The following is a 22,343-nucleotide window of genomic DNA, read 5'->3' as shown; positions in this document are numbered from 1 at the left end:
AACTGAGGGTTTGCATATAAAAAAGGGGAAGGGAAAAAGGGAAAAGGCCGAGAAGGGTGACCGGTGGAGCCGGTGGATACGGGGCGGAAATCTCGACGTACGCCGCGCAACTTAACTTAATATCACGTACAGCTAATCCACGCAGTCCGATTCGATGATCACGATCTGGGCGACGCCGGCTTGCGCGCTGGGCCGTTGATTTCCATCAGCGATCGGTCGCTGTACATGGGACCGTTAGATGGTTGTCGTAAGTAGACAGTCAACTTAATTGAAAAAGTTAGGGTGGGTGGATGCGACACGTCAGGGTTTGTGGTGGGCACCAGTGTTTATTTTGGCGTGACAAGTGCCTCTTTTCTCGAAGGAATAATCTGGAAATGAGGGTTGGTGACAAGCCCATGAACACATTGGGCCGGGCCCGTATGCGTAAACCCAAAATGGCTTGCTCTACACTTACTATTTTTTTTTTCTTTTTTCTTTTTTTTTTTGTGAAAATCATACTAAAAATTATGGTGTGATTTATTTCATAAATTTGGTAACACCCAACACTCATTATCTCCATGACTGCTTTCTTTTGGCAGTGGACATCTCACCATATACATGTGAACTTTCTCCAAAGCCTTTCAACTCCCCAACCAACAATCCCAGAGTCTTCATGTTGTTTACCCTCTGGTAGTTTTAGTGGTTGTGAGTGTGATTTTCTACATCATGTTGGTGGATCTCATCTAACAGTCTTCCTGGCCCCTGGGAAAGAGGAGAGTCGAGCAATTTATTATCAAAAGAAGAGGAAAAAATAGCAGAGGATTTCCAAACAGCAGTATGTGATGAACATTGGCTCTCTTCTCACCAAACCAACATGATAGATACAGTGAAGATGAAGGGATTTGCATTGGAATGGTGCCCATATAAGGTAAACTAAGACAAAGAGCTATATACAAATACAACATTGTTTACTACATAAAAGCAACTAACTAGACATGAAAAACAGAAGGCCTCTTCAGAGAGGGTAGTCTTCCAAGTTCTCTGCATAAAACTTAGCAAGAAACTACAGCCTCAAAACAGAAGCCTTGCCAGAGAGGTTCATCTTTCAAGTGCTATACAAAGCCATATTATAGAGGATACTGTTCTAAGTTTTGCATAAGTTCAACTAGTGAATTCAGTTACTGGGCAATCTCAGTCCTTGGTACATTTCACTGGGACGGAGATCTTCCAACTTCTCAACAACTTTATAGCAGCTTAAATCTCTTAGACCCATCCAGCCACGGTGGTGGAGAAAATCGCGAAGATCATCTTCACAGTAAAACGTTTTCTCCTCAGTACGAACTGGTAGTAGCTGGCGTGGCTGGTCATAAAGACAGATTTTTATAGTCAATCCTGGAAAAAAAAAAAAGTTCCAATTTAATGCCCTGAAAAGATTTAAATTGTTTGTAATGAGATGGAGTGTATGCTATATGAAGGTGCCTGCATCAAGACAAAGAGTATAAGTTGTCAATGGCATGTCTCTGTCAAGACTTCGCACTATCTCATTTTCATCCTCCAACCAAAATGCCCGATTGGTTCTAAGGCCAAAAGAAGACCTGATTGCCTCCTTGATTGAATCTGAGGAGCCATCAATGCCAATCCTCTTAGTGCATTCCCCATAATTCACCCATATAACCCTCCCTGTATATGCAGACTCATTCTCCGTGCCTGAAAAAAACAGAAGAAATGGAGAGATTCTGTTCATGAGTTCTGGATTGAAGAAAAAATAATTGATCCCTTGATTTTGTTACTCAAACTAGCAACAAATTTCAATTTGATGATTCGCATGATTTACAAATGACAATGACATGATAATTCTTCCAAATCATATATAATGCAATTCAGATGGCAGCTATAAATGCAGTGTGTTGGGTAGCTACTTTTGAAGCAATGTCACAAAATGATATATAATTTAAGAATATTAGCTTGAGTATTTCTATGAAGAAAGTGACTGATTGGTGTTAAGATGCAAAGCCAAAATGCAACAGTGGTTACATTCAATGCTACTTGGCATTTTATAAGCTTTTAGGGCAAGAAAAATGCACCTCTTCTTTAAGAGATTAGAAATCATGTAGCAAGGACATAGTCATATATAGTGATGTTCGACATGGACACAAGATTTCCAACTAATCATCTTCCTTAAAACTGAACCTTAATGTAAATATGGGCACTGACATTGATGTCTATTCTGACACAGTTAGAAGGTGTCTGATGGATAAGAATTGGAGTAGTTTGAGTCCAACTGTTTCAGAGTTTAGAAAGTCCTGAGAAAAATGAGTTCCATTAATGAAGTGAACACATTTTATAATTATTTCATTACGATGAAAGTTGTAAAAAATGTGTCCAAAAGCCACTTGAAGAATCCAAGACTTTTACCACTTCCAGGGGTTTCTTTCCTATTCCAGGGGGGAAGTCCATTGGCTGAAACAACTTCAGCTTCACTAATGCCAAGACTGTGTTGGTCATAATCCATAACCTTTTCAGAATTAAATCGTGCCTTGCGACCATCTGTAAACCAAGTGAAATGTTTCATCAGCTTGTACAAAATTCTGTACAAAGGTATAGTATGCAGGTGATGACAACATTTGGAGCGGTGGAGCATATCAAATGTCAAGGAAATAACTTTGAGCATGTCAAAATTCAACACTAACTACAGAACCTTAGAATTGTAGCATATCCTGCTATACTAATTTGGTTTGAGCAAGTTTCATAACAACTGAATAAGACTTAAATGCTGAGATGGTTCCTGAAAACTTAAGTAGCTATGATAATCCAACCAAAAAATTTTATAAGTCGATAGGTAAGATGCTATGAATCCATTGATCATGTCAGGTTTCGCTAGATCAGAATTCAATGTCATACAACATGCAGGGCAAACGTAAGTAATGGATATACAGTTCTTTCAATACATAAAACGAAAAAAAGGAAATTGTTGCTCTATATGGAATTTATAGCCTGTTTCTACTGATGATTTGTTCGCAAATGTTAGAGAAAATTTCTAAATCATCCTAAACATATCATAGCATTTTATCTAATAAAAAAGCACATCCCTCCAGATTATGTCTGCAAGGAACACATGCAATAAATTAGAACTCGATGCATTTAACCAAGTTTTTTATGAGACATGGTTCCATTCCAAAACACAGACAAGATCACTTATTAGCTTCTGAGAAACGACAAGAGGGGCACTTATTAGCTTTAAAGATGAAAGCACATTCAAGGGCATGATAGATGTGAATAACACACTCCACATCATTTGGAAATTCCCATAACACTAGAAAATTTTCTGACTAACAATGAATATCCCAGGTCCCAACAGCGATAAGTAAAACAGCACTAACAAGATCAACTGCTGAAGGTGTCAACTAGTCTGCTGGTAAAGTATCTAGGGAGCTGCAATAAAGACCTCAGATCAAACCCACCTTCATCTAGGCAGTTGGTTATGGTATGGAAAAAGCTAACCCTGCTGTGCAGTGTATTGTCATCTTTGGAGCAAAAAAGGAGAAAAGATAGGATCAGTTGCTAGATATATGACAGTCCAACATGTCATCTACCATCTAGAGTGCTTGTCAGTGATAGACAATTACTTGAGCTTAGCACCAGTTGCCAGATTGGAGCACACACACATAGAGGAGCAATAGCAACCAAACATTACACAAGACATGACAAAAACTGTTACCTATGTCAGCAGATATATACTACCAATGCTAGAATCAGCTATACCAGTGTATTACTTACACCATATCAGCAGCACCCTCAAATCAGCGGGTGCTCAGCAGCAACAAACTGTTGTGAAGAATGAATTAACCAAAGTTTATCTTAAAGATTGAAACATTTATACTTCATAGAAAAACTTGGTTTCTCCAGCAATCAGGACACGATATAGATATTAAAATGGAGATGTTACACTAATAACAATTGCCAGCTTTAAATAAGAATCCTTCTTAAAAAGATAAATTTATTATTTTTGCTAAATGGTGGGAAGAAAAGAAGTAACCATTCCAATACTGGAAGGTCTTAAACTTCAATAAATGTCTTCAAACTAATTACCCATATAAAACTTCTAGGAAAGGGACATATTTGGATATGTTAAAAAACAATAAGGAATTGTGCAAGAAATGGATATAAAAAGGAGAGGAAAACAATGTGGAGGCATCCAATAAAGGAACAAGAAATAAGTAGGAAATGGTACTGGAAATGACTCAACATAAGCAGTAAGAAATCATAATATTGGAATGTTCAGCAAAACTATTTTATGCAGGGCACTTCCCCCTGTGAGTGGTTAGCCTGTTGGATGCCTGCCTATGGAACATTCATGAAGACACATCCATATCCGTTTCGAAACTGACAAAAATCTTCATATTTTACTCTACTCATGCAAAAGTAAAGTTTATTATTTTTCTATATTATTTGGTATTTTGGGATGCATTGCTTCCAATGATATATGTTCACTGGAAACATGCTTGAGAAATGACCATAGATGATTTCTCAAAATGGAACTACACATGAGGAAATGATTTAGAAACAAGTATGGAACGATGTTGAACTATCTAATATGGATAAGAAATCTAGAAATTACAATGAAAAAGCTAACTCTTTTATTTTGCTATCTTTTTATCTAGGTTGTGGTTTAGTCTCATGCTTCAGGAAGAGTGTTCAGTTAATTTGCAGCCAATATTTACTTAGATAAGCTTCCTTTTTTGTTACACAATGAGATTCGGTTTAGAGAAACTTTAAGAATATAGGGTTCAAGAGTGTTGTGACTAACAAATTAAGTGTTCTTTGTTTACAGGACCAAGAGAGTGAGTTGAGAGGGTTATAGAAGAGTCTTCTGATTTGATTTGGGGATGAAGTTGAATTTAAATGGTTTTCTGCTGGTACCGCTATTATTATTTTGTCCTCAAAAAAGGAGAAGAAGAAGATAGGATTACTCCTTGAAGGTGGAAATTTTTTTACCAAACCACATAAATCTCGGGGTTTGTTTCGGCAATAATTCAATAATATTGTTTTCATTCCTTTTTATTTGTACATTGCCACTCAAAATTCTGGGCTTTTGTGGACAGGCTTAGAATAATTGAGAACATAAAAAATAAAGCTAAGAAATGCAAATGATAGGTTTTTTGAAAGCGTTGAAGCCCATTTGCTCAGCTGTGTGCCTTTGGAGGAATTAGAAAGCGAAATTTTATTAAGGAACCGATTCAGAAAGGAAGCTAACAAAAATTCCATTCCACTCTTTGTATTCATAGACCAAGAGAACATGGAGGGCAAGAGGTGCTCTCTTTACAAACTAGATTGATTGCTTGAGCAAAGGAGTGAGAGGGTTGTACTATTTTTTCCCTTCTTTAATTCTTTGTTTCACTTTAGGTGATTTGTGTGTATTCTCCCTATACTTGGGTTTCCACACTCCCAAGAGCCTTTCTATGACGCTTATTTTGCCTATGAAAGAAAGGAACAAGCTAAGAAGCATAGTGTGTGGAACACTCCTTCCGAATGATGACTCATAAAAATGTGTTTTTTATTTGCTTTTACTGAGTAAAAGGATGCATTGATTATTTATAATGTAGGATCTATTGCAAACGTAATCAATTTCATATTAAATTTTTCCAAGGAAACATTTTATTTCTTAACACCATTGCATGTATGACCTTTTTACGTCATGAAATAGAAAAGACCAATGATCACATTAATACATGTATCATAAATTGTTTCATTCATTCTCTCAAATGTTTTAAAAAATCTTGTTTCCCCCATAATTGACTCCATTCCTTTTTCCCATAGTAAGAAGGGGTTAACCTTGAGGGTACTTATTGTGTGTTTTAGTTTCTTATATTATTCCTATTATTCAATTCTCTTTGGAACTATTTGTAATGAGTTAGTAGGTGGATGAGGCATGTTAACTAGATAATGAGTTGCTATAAGGGGCTTCGGTTTTAGGAGAAGCACAATGACTTGAAAGGAAAGACAAGGGAAGATTATGAAACAATCTTGAAAGTCTAATGATATCCTAAGGGAGCATAGGATTAAATTTGTTCAAGTGAGGCTCATGTACCTTACCCAAAGGTCTTGGTACATGTGAGCACCTTTTGAAGCACACCATGTAAGTATGTCCATAACTTGAAAAACCTAAGGTACTAGGCCAGTTAGCTCATAATAAGGAAATCTAGTTAAGGCCAAATAGAGTAGGTAAATTTGAGTTAATTAAAAAAAAATAGACCCCTATAAAGGAAAATCATGTAGTTAGAGTTCCCTTTCCTACATTAAGAGAGGGAAGGAGGAGAGGGAAGGGCACAAAGCATTGAGAAAGAGAATATGTTATCACCATATGAAATGAATCAACAACTAGCATACGAAGATCAACCACTTGGAGAATGCGAAGCCTTTCTTTCTTGATCGTCTATCTTAATAGATATGAATCAGTAAGGGTCCATCGGTGCAAGTCAATTAAACACCATCATTAATAATGTCTATGTGGGTTAGGTGCACCTCTCACCCAATAAGAAGCAATGAGGCTATTCTCCCAACCCCCTCAACAAAGCAATGAGTCCCCTTCTCGTGTAAGCGCCTTCATTTAGATTAGATTTTTTCTATGTATTAACAAAATGGCAAATTTTTCTAAAAGCACCTCTAGAAAAACATATTTCATTGATTTTAATTCAAGATGCACCTTGCCTTTTTAGCTAGTAGGGCATAGATTATAGCCAAAATTTGCTAATGGGATCATATAAAAGAAAATTAACAAAAAGAAAGAGGATTTTTGTCTTTCTTCCAAAAGGACTTTTTGACATCCAAGGCGGGTTTGGGCATTGAGTTTTGTGTCAACCCGCCCATCGCAAGTCACTTATGAATAGAAGTATAAAATTCCTCTTTATCACAATCATTTTTCCCAAATATTCCCTAGGTAAAATGAATATTGAAAATGCTAATTCCATCTGTCAACTTTCCTCATTCTCAAATCCCTAACTTTGAGTCTCATAGCACTTGTGCACCATTCTCCATTGCAAATCACTTCGTAGAACAAAATGAAAGATCCTTAAATAGCCACTATAGAAACCTGCATAGCAACCCTTTGAGAAGAACCCCACTATTGCTTTACTCCAATACAACAATAGTGTTGTAGTTATGCACATTGTTGCCCCTATCGCCATCACTGTCGACTTCATAGTTGTTACTTGAGCTCCATTTCCCTTACTTTTTCTTATCTTGGCTAGTTGATTAGCAATTTCATAATTTTTTCATAAAGAAACTCCATTTTGAAATCTAAACATAGGAACAATAGAGTGCTTTTCACATGATAAAGCATCGGTTACTCTAAAGCCATCTTTAATAATTTCCCTTTAGTTTTATAAGCATGTATTAGTCATGTAGAATTTTATTTATTCTGTTCTAGTTCTAAGAACCAAATGTTCTAAAGAATGCTTTTTGCATGATGAATATATAGGTATAATTTCCTTTCTTTTTGGTTGGGGGGTGGGTGGCTATTTTGTTGAAGGCTTACTTTCATGTTCAATGTTTTAGGAGAAGTCACTCAAAGCTGATGATGTGGAATGTGGATAAAGAAAGGCTAAGATTTGACCTCATCGGACCTCGTTTAATAACATAAATACCAAATGAGGTAGGGTGGAAATGGGAATCAATTATGCTTAGTCACCTTAACTAAAGTTTGGCTCAAGAATGGGAACTTCCTTTTACTGTAGGAGTTGGATTGGGATAAAGCATGATTTGTTCTAAACCCACCCCATTAACACTCCTACATTCAAGGCTTCAAGGATATAGGCTTAGCAATTAAGGTGCATAGCTCATCATCAAATCAAGATCCTTAAGCCCTTTAGGTAACAATTGGATAAGTATGCAACCTAAGCTCCAAGTTTGAATAAAGCTACTTAGGCTTTCCTTTTGACATAAGCAAATGTCAAACACTAGGTAATTGTGCTCATGAGGCTTTTTGAACATATCTAAAAGCATAAAAACATCTCAATAATGCAACAAACACTCATAGCAAGGTTCAACTCATTATAGGTGTAAAAATCTTCTCAAGTGTGAAGAGTTGATTGTGTCGCTCATCATTAATACAAATTGTTGCCTTTTGAGAGAAATAATAACCTTTAGTGAATAGGATTTCATATCACAACTACTAATATAGCCTGGTAAAATCATCATCACCAATCAGTGTGGCAATTGATAATTGTAGCCATTTGGGTGTTTTTGGATAACTACACATAAATCAATTAGATCATGTCATTAGATCATTTGTTTGGTAGGTTGATTGAACTTTACTGAAACCAACTCTCCTTTATTACAATATAAAATTGAGTAGAAGGAAAGTTATCCTTTAAATGCAGAGAGAACCTTCACCAATGTTAAAACACATGTGATTCCTTATGTGCATGACGATTCAAACAAGGTACAAGATGAGTAAAGATACCATCAAATTCCTAGAGCATGGCTTTTAAACACAAAATGAAAGATATGAAATCCTTTTTCTTTACTCTCATTTAATAGGTCTAATTATTGAGTTCATAAGAATGATTTCCAAATTTAAAATCCTTGTCGATCTAGGATTTTGAAGCTTATTAGAGCTAAAGTTTTTAAGCTCAGTAGTTAAGGTTTATAGACGGCAACCAAATCTAAACCCTTAAGCCATTTGAGTGGCCACTTAACCAAGTAGGCAATTGGAGTACCAAGTTCAAATAAAGCTTCTTGGGCCTTGCTTTTAACCTAACTAGGCATTAACCATCAAGTAGCTATGGTAATGACTCCTTAAGCATATCTGTGAGCATAAAATCTCTCATCATACGACTCTTGTGGCAAACTTCAACTCCTTATAGGCGTAGTTCATGGCTTCCATCTTGTGTGAAGAGGAGTTTCCAAATTCATTGTGTCCATTCATAAGGTTCATGAGAGTAATTTCCAAATTTAGAGGTCTTGTCCTATGGGAGCCTTTTGAATCTTAGTGTAGGCTAAACAATTAAGACTTGTGACCCACCGTTAAGCCAAGACCTTACACCATCTTAGTAGCCACCAAGCTAAGGAGACAACTAGAAAACTAACTTCAAATAGAAGCATCTCTATGCATGTACGGATTTTTCAAGCATTTTTACAAGCCCTCAGCATCTTTTAGTGTAGACATTTGTTCAAAGATAAGAGCCCACTAAAGAGGCATTTGCACACCATTCCCCGCATCTATCTTAGTGGATAAGGTGCTCTTTCATATAGAAATTCCTAATATTGATCACATAGACCCCTCTCAACCATCAATCTACCAATTAAGAATTGTAGTCCATTTAAGTCTATAGGGGTAGCTATGTGAAGCAACTATGCAATGTGAACCAACTATGCCATGTGACACAATTCTTATTCATAATCCATGGGTCACATCAAATGGTGACCACAAGTCATTTGTTTGGTAGGCTAATGAACTTATATTAAAATAAATTAATTGAAAAAAAAAAAAAAAAACCAATCTCTCTAATTGCAATATGAAGTTGAGAAGAAGGAAAGTTATCTCTAAAATATAGAGAAAATCTTCAACATTGTTAGAAGGAAATAGAACTAGTCAACTTAAAGAGAAAATTATGTAGAGAAAACTTTCAACAATGCTGATCGTTGTGGCTTTTGAATCCTGATGCTATGTCATATCATATCACTAAATTACAACATACAAAAAAAAAACCCAAATTATATGTGTTAGAAAAATTAAAATTAAAAAACAAAGCTTTTAGAGATGCCATGGAAACTCAAATCAAAATAAAATACCTTTAACAAATCCAAATGCAATCTTGGCATTGCCAATATCTAAATTGTTAAAAAGGTCGATTGGTTACTAACCTATAAAGTACTACAAGTCCTAATAGGATATGGAAATAAATTCAAACTTTCACAACTAAATGGCTAGCATAACATGTATCATACAAGTCAATTGAAAAAAACAGAAGAATCAACATTTGAGGTACTAAAAAAATAAAATAAGAAAAAATGAACACATGCAATATGTTGACAGGTGTTCCACAAGTCAACTTCAAGAGGTCATTGAATGGGGACAATCATATAAATATGTTGAGGACATTATTAATCCAAAAATTTTCAATCTCTTCTTTGCTTTTCCAAAAGGAAAAAACATAAAATGAAGCATTTCTAACAATTTGCAAGTATCAGCATGCATCTATGTGGGCACATAACAACTGCATTCATTTTTTTATTATTCTTATTTTTTTATTTTTTATTTTTGGTGAGCTTCATGTTGATATTGCCACTGGAAACCAACAACCATTCTGATTTAATTGTTACATAGCCTAAATAGGCAAAGAAAACAACAAAAATGGTTCATTACTATTGGATCATTCAAGAAGATACTTAATCTTAGTGGTTTCACCTATTAAAGTCTCAAAAAGCGAAGAGACCTTTTTCTTTTTCTTTCTGACCATACAAACAAACCGCATTTCTCTATGTAAGCTAAACAACAGGGGTAAAACAACCCTCCCCTCAGAACACACGCAGAATCAATACCTCAACCTTGATGAAATTCAACCCCAACCCTTTAGTAAAACCTGTGAAAAATTTTACCAGCATAACTAGGCAACACCATTGGTAACCAAAACTTTATTAATGAAATGGAATAAGGTAAGAGTCAGTGACAGAGATCCACTGAATATTTCATTTCGAGTAGGACCATTTCAGGAATGTTAATCACAATTGGAGAATTAATTAACCCCTGTATAAACTTCATGTAGCATGACAAATAATCCAGAAATGAAAAAGGAAAGAAGTATCCCTCATAATTTCCCCATCTTTGAAATGGCATTGAGATATGGAACCACCAAATGCACCAAAATCAAGCATTCATATAGATCTGAGATGACTTTTGATTCTATTCGGACCTTAAAAACAATGAGAAAAACGAAAAAGGTTGGAGGAACTGCCAATATTTTTTTGTTCTTTTGTGATGGAAGGTAGCAAGAAAAATGAAATATGATGCAAATTAGGAGATAGTTATGCACTTTGAAACTCTCCGTTTTCTTATGCGTAAAGAAGTGATCAAAGCTGGGAAAAGAATGGAGGAAAATGTTGTCCCTTTCCCACCGCTTGCACTCTCTAAGAACTAAAAACAGAACTTTTAAGTGAACCACAGAAGCATAGGCTAACAGGTTTAAATGCATTTCAAAGATGTACTTGAAACCACAATATAAACTTCATGTTGCTTGAAAAATAATCCAGTGACTATAAGAGAAAGAAGAATCCCTCACAAATTTCACAATCTTTTAAATGGTATTGAGACATGAGACACCAAGTGCACCAAATCAAGGAGCCCAATTGTTCATATATGCTCCAAGACAATTTTAGGCTCTGTTTGGATCTTAAAAACAGCAAGGAAAAGGAAAGGGACTGGAGGAAATGCCAAATTTTTTGTTTGTTTGTGATTGTCATGGGAAACAGGATGACATATGAAATATAGAAGAAAATAGGGAGAAAGATATGCACTCTGAAACTCCCAAATTTCTGTTTAAAGAAAAACTGGAAAAAGAGTGAAGGAAACCAGTGATACCTCTCCTTGAGCTTGCAGCCTCTGAGAAGCTAAAAACAGAGCTTCTTGACAAACAAACAAGACATTAGAGATACAAGGAGTATAAAAGTAATTGTAGTTTCAAGAATCCACGTTAAAAATCCTTCAAATAAAGCATAGGCCCACAGAAAAATCCATATCTATATCTATATCTTTATGCATGTATGCATATGTCTGAATGTAATTTCTTTCTCCTGCAATGGAACTGAAAGCTTTATCAAACTCAAAGGCTCAATACAAATTCCAAATTACTTATAATTTGTATTAACTAACAAAAAATGGGAACAAGAAGAATGAAGTGCCGTATTAGAATCATTCACCTTTTTCGGAAATGTGCATGAATGGAGCCCTAGAAGAAGTAATCTTCCTGTACGGATTATTTCTCTTCTTCTCCGCATAAAACTCTTCGAGCTCTTCGTAATACATCTTCCCGCTTCCTCCATCACGCTGCTGCGCCTTCTTGTAATCCTTCAGCAGGTTTCTCCACTTGTCAGTACACATGGCTGCGGTCCGATCATACCCCAGTTCGCTCATTCTAGCAGCAATATGCTCCCAGAGATGCTTGTTGGATTTGGAAGTATTGAAGAACTCATCCAATTCTCTACGGAATGCGATGAGGCTATGAGTTTCATCATGGACCCATGTCTCGGCTCGCCTTCTGGGCACTTTGATTTCGATGTCCTCTCCACTGCTCTCAGTCAGAAGTATCTGCTGGAGGTGCTGACGCTGAGGATGGTGGCGGTGGGGGTCGTGCTGAGGAACGTGCTCGACATTGTTGGCATCGGCGTCCATCAGCATATCTTCATCTTCTTCCACAAAGAAGCTCATCGGATGCGGCATGGTGAGGAGTTGTGTGAGTTGTTTCAACAAGCATTTGATGGGCAATTGAAGAAGCGAGAGAGGCAAGTGGGATGGTTTTTGAAAGTGAAGATGGATGTTTCTTTCTGAGGAGGGAAAGGGAGAAGGAAAGTGAGGGAAAATGCGGTTTGTACGAAGGAAAAACACAGGAGAGAACACAGTTTTCGGGCTTCTCTGAGCTCTGGTTCTCGGTTCCTAAATGGGAACGTAAACCACCCACCCCGCACACAGAGAGAGTGGACTTCACTGTCTCTTCTGGCGCGTGGTGGCATCATACTGGAAGAAGCCGCGGATTTGTCTGGATTGTTAAGTGGCTCACTAAGGTGAGGTATTGCCACGTCATGCCATGTAAGCATTTATACGTGGAATTAAACCCATCTGTGTGTGCTAAGTCAAACTCAACTAGAGACCACGTCTACCAAATAAAGTCCATATGATATATCTCTACATTTTCAAAAATTAATATAATATTCAAATAAGATTTTTATTTTCTATTGAAATTATTTCTTATTCATGTGATGTATTGAATTTCTGAAATTCATGAAGATATATTTTATCAAGAATTTATTCACTTCTTTTAAAAGAAAAATACAGGCTTCACCCATGTTTTTACCATAATTGTTATTATCATACTAAGTAGAAGGTTATGATCAATTTCAAAAGTCTTTTGATTTATCACATTCCATCATTAATCCGTTGATACGATGCCACATCAAAATATAGCATATTTCTCAAGTGAGTTTAATGAAGGCTATTCTTTTCTTTATTATTATTATTATTATTTTTTTTTTGAAGTAAACATACGGAAATTTCATTAAACATCAGAATGAAGACAAGAAAGAATACATTGTAGGGGTGTATAACCCCAAATGTGTAGACTAGTAAAAGAACCTGCACCCTTGGCTAAGCAATGGGCAGCAGAATTTGCTGATCTACAGGCATAAACAACTTGGACATCAACCAAGTGTTGTAACACATCTAAACAGTCTGCAATAATGAAACCAAAGCTCGTATTTGGGCAAGATTTGTGCTGAATAGCTTGAACAACACGCAGACAATCGGTCTCCACTACAATCCTGCTTCTTGATCGCTCATGAATCCAACTCAAAACTTCGCGAACACCCAAAGCCTCTACAACTTCAGGAAGGGTTTGATGTGGAAAAGGCTTGGCAAAACCACCCATAAAGCGTCCCTGATGATCTTGGAAGATAGCACCTATAGCGCCTTTATCTGGAAATACAGCCCCATCCACATTAATCTTAATCCAGCCATAATCTGGTTTCTGCCATTTGGAACTATATGAAGGAACAGTCACTGCAGTAGCCAACGTCTCATTTGCATGAAACCAACTTTCCAACATTGTGAAACAACCATTAACAACCTGCTGCGAATGCTGAATTCTACCATTCCAAACAACATCATTTCTACGCCACCATAATCCCCAACAAACAGCAAGATATTTAACAAATACAACAGAGTCACAATATGCAAACAACGTAGCTAACCAATCCACAAAACTTCCAAAATTACCTTGTAGCATAGCAAGACCAGATTCATCCCAAACATCACGAGCAGCTACACATTCTACAAGAGCGTGAAAGGTAGTTTCTGGTTCTGATCTGCAGATAGGACAACACATTGGAGTGTCAACATGGCGAATAGTCAAAGCAAATCTTGTAGGTAAGCAATTCCTTGCCGTCCTCCAAGCAAAATTTAGAATTTTGGGAGGTGCTGTAACCTTCCATAACTGAGCCCAAACAAAATTAGAATCGACATCACTAGCCACAAGAGCTGCAGATTGTCTAAAACATCTCAAAGCACCATAGGCGCTTCTGGCAGTATATTCACCTCTAGCATCAAAACTCCAGGAGATCTGATCTTCACGACTTGACATAGGAAGTGGAATAAACAATATGAGGTCGGCATCTCTAGCCATAAACTTGTCCCTTATGAAATCCTCACGCCACAACCCATCAGTAATTAACTCGTCCACTTTAATTCCGTCGAAACCAGCAATAGGAGGAGTAATGATAAGCCGATTTGAACTGTCAGGCAACCAAGAATCGCCCCAGACCTGCACCTTTGTCCCTGATGCAATAGACCAGTAACAGCCCCTTTTAAGTAAATCTTGAGCTGCTAAGATACTGCGCTACATGTAGGAGGGATTACTACCTAGCTCAGCATTAAGAAAGCTCAAATTTCTGAAATATCGGGCTTGAAAAATTCTGGTAACAAGACTATCCGGATTTCGTAAGAAACGCCAACCTTGTTTGGCAAATAGAGCAAGGTTGAAATCCTCTAACTTGCGAAAACCCAAACCCCCATCTTTTTTCTGCTTACACATTTTACCCCAGGACATCCATCTGATACTTCTACGCTGAGGATTAGAATCCCAAAAGAAGCCATTCATCATAGACTCAATATCCCGACAGAGGTCTTTAGGAAGTAAAAGCAATTGCATAACATAAGTCGGAATAGATTGAGCTACCATTTTCAAACAAATTTCCTTTCCAGCTCTCGACAAACGGCAACCATTCCAATTCTGTATTCTGTTCCACACTTTACGCCTTACAAAATCAAAAAGCTGCCGCTTATTTTTCCCCACCACAGCTGGCATACCCAAATAAATACCCGGATCAGCTTGTTCCTCAACTTGCAGTATCGAACGGATACCACGTTTAACAACATCATCAGTGTTGCGACTAAAAGTAAGGGCAGACTTATTCAGATTAATCTCCTAACCTGATAAATTCTGATATCGCAACAAAATCTGCTTCAAGCTTCGGCTTTCACTTTCGGTTGCTTTAAAAAACAGGTATTAATCGTCGGCAAAAAATAAATGCGAAACTGTTGGGGCTCCTCTCGCTACACTACAACCATGAAGAACACCACAACGCTCATCTTGTTTCAAAAGAGCCGACAACCCTTCAGCCGCCAAAATAAAAAGATATGGAGACAAAGGGTCTCCTTGGCGCAATCCTCTCGTTGGGTAGATAGGACCCAGTAATTCACCACCAAAAACAACTTTGTAAGAAACAGTACATACACACATCCTCATCCATTCCAGCCATTTCGAACTAAACCTCATCGCTTCCAAAACAGCAAACAAATAATTCCATTCCAGTTTGTCATACGCCTTGGATATATCGATTTTAAGAGCAGCATATCTAATTCACCTTTCCCGTTTACGCTTCAAGAAATGCAAAATTTCATGAGCAATAAGGATACTGTCTGTAATCGAACGCCCAGGAACAAAGACACTTTGTGCCTCCAAGACAACACCATCTAAAACTTTCTTCAATTTATTTGCCAGAAGCTTAGAAGCAATCTTAAAAATCACGTTACACAATGATATAGGCCGAAGATCAGTCATACTAATAACCTTTGATTTTTTAGGTATAAGAACGATATTAGTACGATTTAGAGAATTTGGGAACATACCATCATTCAGCCACCCGATACAAGCATTCACGACATCCTCGCCTACAATCTCCCAGTGTCGTTGGTAAAAACCCGGACTAAATCCATCATCACCTGGAGACTTATCCGAATGCATGGCGAAAAGAGCATCCTTCACTTCCTCAACAGCAAAAGGTCTAGTCAAAGACTCATTTTGTTCCACAGAAATTACAAGAGAAATAAGAGATTGAACATCAGATATATCACAACCCCCACTTCTAAAAAGCTGCTCGAAATAATCAACCACAATCTGTTTAGCACCATTATCCACACCATACATCTGACCATCCTCGCCTCTTAAATTTGCAATAGCATTCCGGCTTCGACGTTTTGATGCGGCTAAATGGAAGGTTCTACTATTGGAATCCCTAGCCTTCAACCAAAACAATTTGGCCCTTTGTTTCCAATATTCCTCTTCTTGCCGAAGAGCCAGATTTAATTCATATTCAACATGGTTAAGCAGTGCGACATCCCCATAAGCCCCTGCCCATTTGAGAACCTCAATATGATTTTTCAACTCCTTAATCCTGGATTTCCACTTCAATCGTAGTCTCTTACCCCAATCTTTTAAATCCTTGTTACACCAAACCAATTTGGACATCACATCCGAATCTCCATTAGAACCCCAAGATTGCCTAACAACCTCAGCACACTGCGGCTCCAGGGACCAAGAATTTTCATACTTAAAACGTCTCAAGCTTTGACGAGGCACAAACTTCCTTAATTCCAAAAGAACAGGGAGATGGTCGGACATAGAAACAGAGAGATGAATAAGACGTGACTGGTTAAACAAGTGTTTCCAATCTGCAGAGACTAAAGCCCTATCCAACCTCTTCTCCACCCATCGAGTAGTTCCCCTACCTCTTTCCCAAGTATACGCATAACCCACATACCCCAAATCAGAAAGACCACAATCCGTAACTGCTTGGCGAAAAGCTTCAATTAAAGAACCAGGGTGAGGATGATTTCCACGTTTTTCAGACTGATGCATCAACTCGTTGAAATCACCTATAACACACCAAGGAAGAGAATGAGCAGCATGGAGATTTCGGAGAATTTCCTAGGAGGAAGAGCGCTGCGATCTATTTGCCAGACCATTGAAGCCTGTTAGTTTAAACATGCGCTGGTTTTCAAGAGTAATAGTAGCATCAATGTATCGGTCATGAGAGCCCAGAATAGTAACTTTATCTTTACATCTCCAAATCAGGCCCAACCCAGCACTATGACCCCGACAGTCCACACCATAAGAACCTTCATAATTCAATTTATTGGCAATTTCAAAAATTCTAGCAGAAGTACAAAAAATTTCAATTAAGAAAATAACTTCGGGTTTTTTTTCACCGGACCAAGTCCGTTAACAACCGAACCGTCTCTAGGCCGCCTAGCCCACGACAGTTCCAACTAAGGCAACTTATTGCTCTCGGCGGGCCTGACCAGCAAAGCCCGCAAATTCCAAGTTTTTTAGATGATGATCATCAGTAGTAGAAAAATCACCCTCCATTGGATCATTAGTTGAATGGGCTTCTTGGGTAAGGCCCACTCTCTTGCGCTTTGGTTCAACCCCTGTCATGTCCACCTCTTCAAAAAATACTGATTCAGGTAATTTATTCACAATCTGGCCAGCTGTAAAATTCGTGGTTTGAGGCGCAGATGTTGGCTCCACTTTCTTGCCATTACCATCCTCATGTGGTCCACGTATGGTAATTGCCCTTTTCTGTTCTCCATCACTACCCACATTTGAATTCTCCCTATTCCCGCTGCAATCCATGTCATCCCCAGAAGGTGGCGAAATCTTTGCCTTTCCATCTTCAATCGTAAGCATCACCGGAGCTGCCTTGAGCCATTTCTCCCCAATCCGTAACTGAGCTGCACGTCGCGGAAGAGCCCGCAATTCAGGACCATAGTTACGAACACTAACACCCTCTTCCATGGCATAATTCAGACAACATAATTTTTCTCCATGGCCTAACATACCGCATTGAAAACAATATGTGGGGAGCCTTTCATACCGAATTGTCACCTGTATCATACCCTCTCCCTTTGGTTTCTTCAGGTTTATCATCTTCTTGAGGGGTTTCAGTACATCAAACTTGATACAGATCCGCATATAATCCTTTTTGGCACCCAAGTAGTTATTTGGGTCTGACTCTAGAAACTCACCCAAGCGGCTTCCAATCTTTCGCGCAATAGAATCCGACCACCACCTTGCAGGTAAATCATGCAATTGAATCCACATAGCTAGTTCATTAAGATCAACCTTATCCAGATTATCCCCCTGCGCTACACGTTCAAAGATAAGTGGGTGGTTGTCATAAGCCCATGGACCAGTCTCTTGAATTCTCCGGATGTCTGCTTCATGGCCAAACTGAAAAAGCAAACGCTGCGGATAGATCTCCTGTATTGAAATACCCATACCTGGCCTCTAGTTAGCAGCCATGACTTGGCTCATTTCATTTAATATGATAAAACGCTCTGTAAGGAAACGCCCAACCAAAGCGAATCGTAGGTCGTACTTCGTCACCGACTGTTCCTCGTGAAAATCCGTATCTTCCACTTCAATTTCTTCGTCATCCAACGCCATTGTCGCCACCTTATTTGTGATGTTCTCCACATTTGTGTTGTTATTGGACGAGGATGCCATGCATGCAAAAATAGGAGAACAAAGGAAAAAGCGGAAAAGGGGAAAAAGGGTAAAACTTAGACAGGAAATAATAAAATAGGTAAAGATGCAGAAAGAAAAGAGAATGAATCAGAACAGAAATTAATATAATAAGTAAAAGATGAAGAGTGATGTGATGGGAGGGAAAAGGGTTAAGGATGAAGAAAAGACAAAGGAACAAAAGGAGAGAGAGCACTCAAAGAGAGGCAAGGATTTCTATTTAATCTCATTAAATTAACAATTTCTTTATTATTATTATTATTAACATTTGAATGTACAAGAAAGACTTTAGTATTTACCTAAAAGAGTATTAACAAGTTTGGGGTTTTTTTTTCTATTTTTTTATATAGAAAAATCACTATTTTGTTATAGGTTTTTGTGAAATATTAGCATAGAAAAATTTATAAGGTTTGAATGTATTTTCCTTTTTAAAATATTTTTAGATTACATGTTAAAGTCTTGCATGCATAGTAGAGTAGACTAGATAAAATTCACTCATTGGTGGTTTTTCCCACTATCAAAAATTGCTCAAACATACTCTAGAACCTCACTTTAATCAACACCATAAAAATATTGATGGATAGAGGTCATGTTTATTAACAACTAGTATGAAACTAGGCATGTGTTGGAAGGAAATGAAAGTGAGTGGATGCACGAGTGTAGCCACATGAGAAAGAACGAGGAGACGACAAATGAGATGAGGAAGAGAAGAAACTGAAAAACCTATGACATGTGTAAGGAGATTCTCTGCTTTTTTTTTTGGGATTATGTGAATAGGACGGTGATGACGGTTTCACTCGATTCTCGATAAAGAAACATTTGAAAGAGCCAATCAAATTTGTCATTTATTTGGCTACGGTTATGAATGGGTCCAAAAAAAATCATTGTTCTCATTCTTAGAGGCGATTTGGCAGGAATGGGAAAGTTGAATATCAAAAACACAAAAATTTTGTATTATTGATGTCTCCTTCATTTTCTTTCCATATTTATATTAATTATAATGTTTATTAAATTATAATTTTTTTCTATTTATATACTCTTTTTTTTTTACCATTTTCATTATCAACAAATAGAGTTTTAATCACTTTTTGCTATTAAGATAAATACGGAAGTATTAAACATTTGCCATAAGATTAGATTATATTTGGTTAGTTGGATAGGATAAGTAAGATATAAATATGCTAACATATCATATATCATTAAATATATTGTTTGATTTATAGAATGAATAAAAAGAATAGAGTGTAAAAGACATTATATTCCATTGTTTGGTCTTTTTTTTTTTTTTTTAAATATTATATTTCAATATTTGATATTAAAAAAATATGAAATCGTTTTCATGTTTAGTATCATTTAGAAAATTTTCCATAATTTACATTTTGATCCATTTTGTTTATTTCTTTAATTATTCATAATTATTAGTAATGTTAGTAATTAAAATATTTTAAATTTTATAAGTAAAAATGTCACATTATGGTTCTGAATAATATTTATTGAATACATGGCATACTAAATATATAAAAGAATTTTGTATATATTAATATTATATTAAATGAGACTATATATTTGCATTATTTTAGGTTGTATTGCACTTTTTTTAAATTTTTTTTTTTTTAATTTTGAATTAGAATTTTAAATTTTGGTTAAGATTTTTTTGTTTTGAAATTGTGTAATATATAAAGAAAAGAAGAAAACAAAGGAGAGAAATGCATTTATATATATATGCATATTTTATATGCTAATTTGGGATTATTATATTCCATATAAAGAACATATAAGAAAGAGGAAAAATAAATATTTTATCGTTTATCTTATCTCATATTTAATTGAATATAGAATATAACAAATTATCTTTTATTGTATCTTATATCATATTCAACAAATTAGCATGACTTTATTTACCTATATTATATATAAAAGTATGAGTTGTTTGTTAAACTTTATTTTCCAAAAATACCCTTTATGGACCGTATCTTTGCCCAAGCCTATGTAAACCTATATAGCCTACCCCAAGCCTATATGTCATTCAAAATATTTTCATATAATATACCTTAGCCTAACCTCATATATCATTCAAATAGTTTCATATAACTCATAGCCAAGCCTAAAAAAGGATAATCCAACAACTTACTAGTTTAGCCAAAAAACAACTATGGCTAAAACCCATTTATGTTCCACCATCTTTAGCCATTGACATGCAAGTCTCAAAACATTCTTTGGTTACCATCCTATGGGTGAGATGATGGCGACGCTTTGAGAAGGCCATCTTGAGGTATGCATGGGTCCAAAAGTCAATGACTTCCCGCAATCTATAGTGTTAGTGATGTACTTCACCAACCCATAGTTGGGTGACTTTCTAAGAGAAACCAAGTTCTAGAGGTGTACATGGGTCCACTTCCTACGAGCTCTGGTGTTGGTGGTATACGTTAACAACCCATTGGTGATTTTATGAGAAAAGCCAAATAGAAATATGGGTTTCAATACCCATTGTTTAAGGTTCACTATGATCTATTATGCTTCGGTCCATCTCCTCAATTATTTCTCTTCAATATTGTAAATGTATTCAAATTAAATTTCTATTTATATTACCCATTTAATTTTCCAAGATATTCAAAATAATGAGAATAATTCATCATGCAATGGTTAAGAAAATATATATAGTTTTTTTTTTTTTTTTTTTTTTGAAGAGCTAGCAATTAGAGGCTTTAATATTTTCCCTTCTAACCTTTCCACCTTTTCCCCACTTACATTTACAATTTTCATTATTATGCCTATTATCTATTGGTTTGATTACCCTTTTGCATTATTTGCTCATTCCAGTGTTAATTTTTCAAGTATTACGTTGTTATTTGTAAATTTGTTGAGATTTTCTATACTTTGTTTGGATGTAATGTAATGGATTAATTCATATTTTTCTACTTTCTTCCATTTCAGTTTGTTGATTCTTATTTGAGTTACATTTAAGTTGTTGAATTTGATTCAACAAGAAACACCTTTGCCAACAATTGGAAGTAGTTTGATTTCCTACTATAAATTCTTAGTTTGATAATTGAAATGCATTTGTGAGTATTTTTTTAGCAAAATTGAAAAAAAAAAATTATGGTCCAAACTTTATGATAAAAATTAATTATTTGACAAAAACTAAAAGTAATGGAAAAGAACTTGAAATTCTATTTGCAAAAGCATAAATCAATGGAGGAAACATACATTTCAAATAAAAGGTGATAAGCTCCTCATTGAGACATAACTTTGTTTCTTCCTTTATCTCTATACATTTTACTATTAGGATAGAGCCCTTAAAAAAGCATGACATGATGTAACAAATTTAGAAGTCATTATTCATTTAATGGTATTCCAATTTCTTTTTGATATATCCTTATTTTATGCATTATACTTTATGAGCATTATAGCATAGCATCTATTGAATTATACTTGATTTGGGTGTATTAAGAGTTGCTCACTTGCAAGTAGATGATTTATTCACAACCAGGTTATAGACTTAAGCAATCTATTTGAGGCTATAGTGCACTATCTCCTAATGATATAGATGACTGGTTTTGGCTAATAGGATGGGGTTCTCATGGTGAGTGCACTAGTGAGTACAGTTATACATTGAACAAAACCTACGATGAGTCATGACATAAGACTATTAAGTAGTCATGACTTCACCAAGCTACTAGATTGTGTTTTCTCTTAACCTTGATAAATTATTGAACTTGTGCCAAAGTTAGTAGTAGCTTTGACTTATAGGTGAGATAGTAATTTAATCATATATTCCTTATGGATTGTGTC

At 36.2% G+C, this 22,343-nt stretch overlaps 1 protein-coding gene across 3 annotated transcripts; it reads right to left on the bottom strand.

The window, feature by feature from the left end:
• Nucleotides 1-861: 861 nt before the first annotated feature.
• On the bottom strand, nucleotides 862-12,724 carry LOC117904457 (trihelix transcription factor GT-1-like). 3 transcript variants are annotated; one of them, XM_034817063.1, is made up of 4 exons: nucleotides 11,896-12,722; nucleotides 2,395-2,526; nucleotides 1,459-1,686; nucleotides 862-1,371 (listed from the first exon to the last, which is right to left on the bottom strand). In XM_034817063.1, the coding sequence occupies exons 1-4, from the start codon at nucleotides 12,413-12,415 to the stop codon at nucleotides 1,154-1,156; spliced, it is 1,098 nt and encodes a 365-aa protein (XP_034672954.1). In that variant the 5' UTR covers nucleotides 12,416-12,722; the 3' UTR covers nucleotides 862-1,153. The 3 variants fall into 3 exon arrangements, with proteins under 3 accessions (XP_034672954.1, XP_034672955.1, XP_034672956.1); XM_034817065.1 differs by having other exon boundaries at nucleotides 1,256-1,371; nucleotides 1,575-1,686; nucleotides 11,896-12,724; XM_034817064.1 differs by lacking the exon at nucleotides 2,395-2,526 and having other exon boundaries at nucleotides 11,896-12,723.
• Between the last annotated feature and the right edge of the window lie 9,619 nt (nucleotides 12,725-22,343).

This window comes from Vitis riparia, chromosome 17, assembly GCF_004353265.1.
Source record: "Vitis riparia cultivar Riparia Gloire de Montpellier isolate 1030 chromosome 17, EGFV_Vit.rip_1.0, whole genome shotgun sequence".
Classification (NCBI taxonomy): Eukaryota; Viridiplantae; Streptophyta; class Magnoliopsida; order Vitales; family Vitaceae; genus Vitis; species Vitis riparia.
Note: the sequence above shows the minus strand (reverse complement) of the source record. Positions and strands in the feature narration are given on the sequence as shown.

Coding starts and splice junctions, on each gene's coding strand:
- LOC117904457 (XM_034817063.1), bottom strand. CDS start 12,415: ATGCCGCATCCGATGAGCTTCTTTGTGGAAGAAGATGAAGATATGCTG. Junction 1,687..2,394: donor GAAAGAAACCCCTGGAAGTG/GTAAAAGTCTTG, acceptor TGTTTTTTTCAG/GCACGGAGAATGAGTCTGCA. Junction 1,372..1,458: donor TACTCTTTGTCTTGATGCAG/GCACCTTCATAT, acceptor TTTTTTTTCCAG/GATTGACTATAAAAATCTGT.